At 39.7% G+C, this 7,592-nt stretch overlaps 1 protein-coding gene across 3 annotated transcripts; it reads right to left on the bottom strand.

The window, feature by feature from the left end:
- Positions 1-2,151: 2,151 nt before the first annotated feature.
- On the bottom strand, positions 2,152-7,106 carry isl2b (ISL LIM homeobox 2b). Of its 3 annotated transcripts, none has more exons than XM_042415507.1 (6): positions 6,967-7,106; positions 6,379-6,568; positions 5,699-5,961; positions 4,124-4,422; positions 3,211-3,378; positions 2,152-2,791 (listed from the first exon to the last, which is right to left on the bottom strand). In XM_042415507.1, exons 1-6 carry the CDS (start codon positions 7,022-7,024, stop codon positions 2,675-2,677), a joined length of 1,095 nt encoding a protein of 364 aa, XP_042271441.1. In that variant the 5' UTR covers positions 7,025-7,106; the 3' UTR covers positions 2,152-2,674. The 3 variants fall into 3 exon arrangements, with proteins under 3 accessions (XP_042271441.1, XP_042271442.1, XP_042271449.1); XM_042415508.1 differs by having other exon boundaries at positions 4,136-4,422; XM_042415515.1 differs by having other exon boundaries at positions 4,136-4,419.
- Positions 7,107-7,592: the final 486 nt, after the last annotated feature.

Genomic DNA, 7,592 nt, shown 5'->3' with positions numbered 1-7,592 from the left:
AGTCAAACATCAGTTTCTGGGCGTCAGAGGACGTGATCTCTGGCCTGTGTGAGCTACCCAGACAAATAGGAATGACTGGAGCAGAAAACATTAGATGGAAAATAAACTTCACCTTATATAAATGTTGTTTGTGGTTTTATTTGAAATAGCTGTGAATGTTAGAGCGCATTTTTGAGAACTCCTGTTGTTAAAACGGTTTTTTTCCCCACCATATTTTATCTTGCTGTAATTTCTTGTATAGACTGTATATTAGATTTTTCAAAAGACAAACCTTTTTTGAAATAGCTTTTTTATTTTTATTTTTTTATTTTTTTTTTGTGCACGAAATTGAGAACCAAAGTGGCAACTTGAGGTAATTTTATCATAGTGAAAACGACATATTTTAGTTCATTTTGATTTGATCTCTTATGTGAGCCTTTTGGGGGATGAATTATATACAGTAAATTAGCTGTTTTGGAAACATACTGTATATGGCCCCGTAATGATTTTCTGCTAGAGGAGAGTTAATAGACCTGCATTCTTGTCTGTAAACGCCATTGTTATTCTGTCGTTATCTCTGTTATCTTAATCTACCCGCATTGTTTACTTATCTTATTTGAAATAGCTCAATTACAAATCTATTATCTGTCTCTTGTCATTCAAACTTCCGATTAACACACTGTCAGTGCACTAAAAACGAAAAAGAATGATTTTTTTTCTCACAGTAAAGGACGCGCACAGTGTAACTACTAACTAATAAACCATTTTGTGTATTAATGAGTGTATTTTGTTAATTACAGTAAACTGGGGAAATCAGTGCAACGGGATAATTCAATTTGTTTCCTGTGAGAATCAGTCGTTTTAAGAATTAAATATAAAGAAATATAATTGTCTTGACACTAACGACATGTTTTCCTTGTTTTGCTTTTTTATTTGAAATTCCTCAAAACTAGTAAAGCTGCACTGAAGACAAGTGAAATGATCTCACCTGATTGTGAAACTTTCACTCGTGGATTCATTAAAAAAATATCAGAGCAGATTTCAAAGCATAAAAAATACAGTTTTGCAGCTTCACGTGTGAGCAAAATAGTGTGTATTCCAATAGCAGAAATTAAAATAAATTATACCTCCCTATCTACACCTGAATAATAAAACAGGTTTAGATTTGGCAGCTCTGTTTGTCCTACACAGTGTAAAGGGGGTCAGTTCATTTGGTCCGAGCTGTTATCTCGGCTGATCCGTGCGCAATAACGCAATTCACTGAAGGAAAATAAACCGAGGAGGAGAAGTGACCCTTTACGAGCTGCTCTCTGCTCTCTGCTCCCCTCACTTACAAGGGGCTTTGGGGAGGGTATGTGTAAGTGTGTGTGTGTGTGTGTGTGTGTGTGTGGGAGGGGAGGGGGGGTGTTTAGTTAGTTTGTTGTGGCTTCAGTCAGTGTATCGCTTGCAGGTGATGCCAGCACTAGATAAGAGGTCGCCGATCCCTGCGCGCTGTCTAGACCACGCTTGTGACTCAACCAGAGTAACTGGACGGAGCACAATTTACAGCACATTTTTGCCCCCAAGATAGTAAATGACCACTGGCCGAGTCCTGCTACATTACCAGAGGGGGAAAACACTGCAGATGAAGGGGCTGATAAGACAACAGCAGAGCCTTTAGGTTACAATTCAGACAGGCCAATTTGATATAAGCTGAACAGGACAAACAACATTCAGTGCGTAACCTGTTTTATTTCTTAACGCTGTGAATCTATTCCTCAAATTGCCCTGCTTTGCGTTTCTTGCACGTTTCCCAAATCAGAAATGACTTGCTGTCGTGCGCAGTAAAGATCTGGTGACTGTGTATTTGGATTTGGATAATGAATTTGACTTAAATCACCATAAATGCGATTTTAAAACATCTGCTTTTTACTTTTGCAGTGAGAGGACTTTTTTTTTTTTTTAATTTGCTCGTTTCGAAGCTGAATTTTGAAATAAATTAAATTATCTACACACTTCTGAAAACAAAATTGGCTGAACAGGGCGATATAAGAACTACGCCTGTACAAAGACTGGTCATCAAGACACGTTCTGTATTCAGCTTTTTATTATTTTTTTATCAGTTAATAATCCCTTATGAATCGCTTTCCTAACAATAAATAATATAACAATAATTTACTTTTTTGTCCGAGAAGCTCAAACAACCTGTATCCTGCCCTTAAGATAAAGTATTTTACAACACGAATTAATTTCAGATTATCATGCTCTGACCTTAAGACAAAGACAAGAGTCAACCGGACTCCACAACGCAACAGCCTAAATGTATCAAAAAAAAATTCTCATGTTGAAGAAACAAGACACAATATGATCACAATGAAATCGAAGAATGTCCATCTGTCTCGACGTGGAAATGTTTCCAATTCGTTTCTGAGGGAAGGTTTGTTGTAGTATATCCATCGGGGGTTCATCTGTACATCTCTCCATATCGAGTCATCATGCAACAACATCTGTCCTGCTTGTCACTGAAATCTCCAGAAACTCGGAGTCAATCTATCGGTTCTTTCTTCGATCAATCTCCTCCATGTCAGGGAATAAAAACACTCTCCTCTCTGTATTTTTGGGCGATGTGATGAGCTGGTCACATGCAGGGGACCGGGATCATGCTGCAATTGTACTTGCAGGGGAAGAGGGGACCGACAGGTCTGAGGGCCCCGTTTCACGTCTCCACCGGGCTGGGTACCATACTGTTGGGGGTGTCCGGTAACTGAGAGGACAAAGAAGTCACGTCGCTGCCCGAGGAGTTCCCGAGAGAGCCCGATTCAGAGAAAGACACCTAAGAAGACAGAAACAAAGTGTCAGAAAATACAACAAATGTAGGGTTTTTTGTTTTGTTTTGTTTGGGTTTTTTTGGAAACTTGGTTATAAAGACATTCATCATCATCCCTTTCTTGGATGTTGGTAATTATAGTGTGTGTGTTTGTGTGTATGCGAGGTATTCACAAACACAACTAAATTCAAATTATTTTTGTGATAGATAGATAGATAGATAGATAGATAGATAGATAGATAGATAGATAGATAGATAGATAGATAGATAGATAGATAGATAGATAGATAAAGCTTTGTGGCTTTGTGTGTGTGTGTGTGTGTGTGTGTGTGTGTGTGTGTGTGTGTGTGTGTGTGTGTGTGTGTGTGTGTGTGTGTGTGTGTGTGTGTGTGTAAGTGTAAGTCAGTCTGTCTGAACACACACACCAGTTGTTGGAAGGCTGGCTGGTCCAGGTCACTCTGCAGGGCAAATTCACTCAGGGCCTTCCATGGAGGCTGGTAGGTCTGAACCTCCACTGGGTTTCCCTGCACCGTGCTCTCATGTCGGATAGGACTCCCAGCTACAAGAGGCGTCCCTGTGAGGCCCTGCAGGTTCTGACAAAATGTATAAAAAAAAACAGCATGAGTGTTTGTCTGTGTCCCAGAAGAAAGCATCTGTCAGCTTCAATAGAACTGATGCACACATGTGCACACATATGCACATTCTTTCAAAACAGTTTTCTTTGTGGGTTACTAGTACATTATCCAAAAAGCTCCTCTTGGAGCAAAGACTATGTTCAATTATGTTCACAGAGCGAGAGGTGTTTCAGAGATGCAGATCAAAGCTGGTTGCAGAGGATGTTTTTTTTTATCTTGCATTCAAAGCAACTGAAGCCAAAGCAGTAGATTCATTATTCACTGAACTAAAGTTTGAATAAAGCATTTGAGCCAACTGGAAAGTTTCCTTCTGTTTCTCAGTGTTAGGAAAGTCAAAACTTCACTTTAGAAGGGAATAAGAAAATTATAGGATTAATCACTGCCAGGGATTTACAATGGTAGGAGGAAAAAGGGGGAGTGACCTATGATCTGCAACTAGTGATAATACCCATCAGTATAAACAAAAAATCATGATATTTTCATCAAAAACATCATTAAGCCACATGTTCATAAGGTTTGCATCTGTTTACCACTTTTTTACAACACTCTCCTGCGTTTCATTAATACAGATGCTAGCCTCAAATAGAAATAAAACTGGGTAAATTGGGTTCACATTCATGGTCATGATTCTAAATAAGCAAACAGGGTTAAAAAGAATTAATGAAAAAATAGTCGTTTGTAGTAATCAAGTGGTCAAACTTACGAAGATGCTTACAGTCTTATCACTGTGTTGCTGCTGCTGGAGCTGCTTTATGAGGATAGATTTCTTTTTGTCTTTGCAGCGCTTGTTCTGGAACCAGACCCGGATCACCCTGGGGCTCAGGCCGGTCATCTCTACCAGCTGCTCTTTCATCAGCGCGTCGGGCCTCGGGTTGGCGTTGTAGCAAGTCCGCAACGTGTGGAGCTGCTTCTCGTTCAGCACCGTCCTGACCCGCGTTGTCTTCTCCGACTGCTTATGGACATGGTTCCGATGCGGGGCCTGCCGCACTGTCACCGGGTCTGCTGAGGGCGGAGGGAGGGAAAAAAATCTGTCAGAAACTTTATACGAAGGCCTGAAAGAGCCTGTACAATTTCTGATACAGTTTCTTAGCAGCAGCCTATTAATCTTAATCTGTACTGTTTTGCATTGTATGCTATCTTGGATTGTTTTGTTTCATGCAGGAAAGATAATTATATTAACAATTATTAATCTGTCATGATTTTTTATGAGGTAAATGTCAACAATAGCTTAAAAATAATAGGCTAAGGAAAATTAATCCTTAGAGAGGAAAAAAAGAAATTAATATTTTTCTGAGGGTGCTTTCGTTTACTGCTGGTTATTATAGGGTTTCTAGGTGTTTAAGATTATATTTGATTGAAATGACATTTGAAAAATTACATTGGCTACATGCAGCAGCCTGCATGGGAATAAAAACGAAATTTTAGCCCATTAATTGGACTATACAGAGGTGCATGTGGGACAGATATTTGCACTTTACAACGTGTCTCTCTTCTTGCATTATTGTCTACTTTAAGCCTGTAATAATCATTAACCGTGTTGCCGTAAAATATGAGGCTATTTCCCACCATATCTCTTCTAAAAATCCAAAGACATAAAAAAGGCAACTGCAATATGAAATTTTGTGTGTCACCAGGCCTGTGTGAGTGCACTGAGCTGTGTAAATTATTTTCAATTGAGCGTTTTAAGTAGGAAGTTGTTGAACATTATTCACACATTTGCTTTGTTCTCGTTGTTGGCAGGCGCCGTTAGGATGACAGCTCTGCACACACACACACACACACACACACACACACACACACACACACACACACACACGGCCGCGACTAAAATACCAGATTATTCAGATAATGGCAACAGAGCAGGTTAGAGCTAATGAGATCAATTATGAAATTAGCCTGAAGAAAGGTCGCTGCAGCACACACTCACTCACTCACACACACACACACACACACACACACACACACACACACACACACACACACACACACACTCAAAGCCTGACAACCCCAAAAATACAAGAAAATACAAAAAAACGTGAAAATCTTTTCTTCTTTTCACAGCCTATTTTTTGTTTCCTTTTTGAGTGTAATTAGTTGTAAAATATGAGATTTTCTTTGCAATCAGTTAATAATATAATGATAATATTAATTTAAACAGTTGAGATTCAATGGTCTTCTGGTGTTGTTTTAACCAGTCCATTGGCTAAAGTATAAGATAAATGTTTATTAATAATTACAACAAGAGCTATAATGGCAATAATAGTAATAATGATCTGACCTGCCAGGTGCAGCGGTCTGTTGGAGTGGATGTGTCCGGGGCTGATGGGGCTTCCTGCGGAGCTTCTCTCCAGCAGCAGGCTGTGGTCCGCCCGGCACAGCAGCTCGTCTTCCCGCAGAGAGAACTCGTCTCCCGGCAGGAGCTGCCTGCTGCACACCGAGCACCGAAAGCACTCGATGTGGTACACGTTATCCCGGGCTCTCATCACCAAATCGCTGCTGCTGAATCCCAGGTTGCATTTTGCGCATTTAATTCCAAACAGCCTGGAAAATTGAAAATTGGTGGAGGAATTAAAAATGTTAAAAGACACAGTGAACAAAAAAATGATCAGGTCAGATATGAATTGTAGGCTGATTTTTTTGTAATGCTAATAAAAACAATTTAATTTTGAATGGATAATAAAATTGTAATGTGTGTTTTTTTCTTTTGTGCAAACTGCTAACTAGTGCGATCAGATGTGAGTATAAATATTATAATAATAACGTTTAATAATAACGTTATTCTGCTTTTCGTGCATTTTTTCCCTTTTTATGTCCAAATGTGTCATTTTTTAATTAGGCCTATGCTATAAGCTTCTAATGGATATAACTTCCAATTGTGTTTTGTTTAATTTAACTTTAGGTACAAAAATTAATAACTTTGCTTCAGCCTATATATGGGAAATATCTCCAAACGCCTACCTTACATAATCTCTTTTGCAATAGGTTTTGCCGTCCCGGACGAAACAAGTGCAGGTCTCATCCAGGTACTGGCTGCACTCTGCACACTTCAGGCAGGCTGCATGCCACTCCAGGTCGGGAGAGACTCTCAGTATGTACTGGTCATGGATCTGACTTCCACATCCTACACACATCGCGAATCCTGGCTTCTCTGCAAAGAACCCACGGCATTGTAACCACAGACTGAAATACAGCCAAAAAAACACACTATCACAAACAACTGCAGCATTTATTGTATTTTTTACAGTCCAGCCAGTATGTCTCAGTTTTACAGTTAACTCCTCTTTTTTACAGGCTGGACAACTCTGAATGTTATGTAAGAGATGGAGACTTCTGCCAGTATTCGCAAAGTAAAACACGGAATTGTTGCAATTCTAAAAGCGCCCTTAAAATGCACGCACAGTCTCTGAGTAAATCTACGCATTACTGCATAATTTAGAAAATGACTTTATCGCTGCACAGCTGAATATATCATGTAGCCCATAATGTAGCTACGACGAGAACAAAATCTGTCACTTAAAACTCCAGCGAGCTGTTTGGCTTACTTACTTTTGGAATGATCCCCCATATCACCCAAGAAAGAAGAGCTGAAAATAATATCCACCATACAGGACGGATAGATGGGACTGTGGTAGATGCAGAAAAGATGTGAAGAGATGACTGGCCCTTCGGTTGCCTCCCTGATAACTTGTGTCTCTCCGGACAGGAGGAGGAGGAGGGGGGGCGGGGGGGGGGGGGGTAAGGAGACTGCAGGGTCCCACACGCTGCTCCTCTGACGTCATGACGTCTCTCCAATGGCGCTACTGCATCCCTTTCTCAACCTGTAAAAGAATTAATTCGGTCTATCTTTATGTATGACAAAGGACCAATAATAAAGATATCTATATTTTGTTTTCTTTCTCTCTCAAAGATTCAAGAGAAGGAAAAAAATAACATATTTAATCTTTTTCGTTCAAGTGTTGTCTATGCACTCACATTCTGTCTCCTCCATCATCCTGATTATCATCATCGTCTGTACACTAAAAATGGTGTCAAAGCTCCTGCATCTAACAATATTTACCACCACCACCAAAAAAACACAAAAAAACAGAATGAAAAGAGCAAAAATAAACCCCAAATTTGTTAACGTCAACCAATGGCTACATTTCTTGGAGAAAGGAATAACTGATGATTGA

Source organism: Thunnus maccoyii, chromosome 1, assembly GCF_910596095.1.
Source record: "Thunnus maccoyii chromosome 1, fThuMac1.1, whole genome shotgun sequence".
Classification (NCBI taxonomy): Eukaryota; Metazoa; Chordata; class Actinopteri; order Scombriformes; family Scombridae; genus Thunnus; species Thunnus maccoyii.
The sequence above is the reverse complement of the archived record's forward strand: the minus strand, read 5'-3'. Positions and strand labels throughout refer to the sequence as shown.

Excerpts from the sequence above, each read along its gene's own strand:
- isl2b (XM_042415507.1), bottom strand. The coding sequence starts at position 7,024 with ATGGTGGATATTATTTTCAGCTCTTCTTTCTTGGGTGATATGGGGGAT. Across the intron at positions 4,423-5,698 it reads CAGACCGCTGCACCTGGCAG|CAGACCCGGTGACAGTGCGG; the intron begins GTCAGATCATTA and ends CTCCGCCCTCAG. Across the intron at positions 3,379-4,123 it reads ATAAGACTGTAAGCATCTTC|AACCTGCAGGGCCTCACAGG; the intron begins GTAAGTTTGACC and ends ACATTTTGTCAG.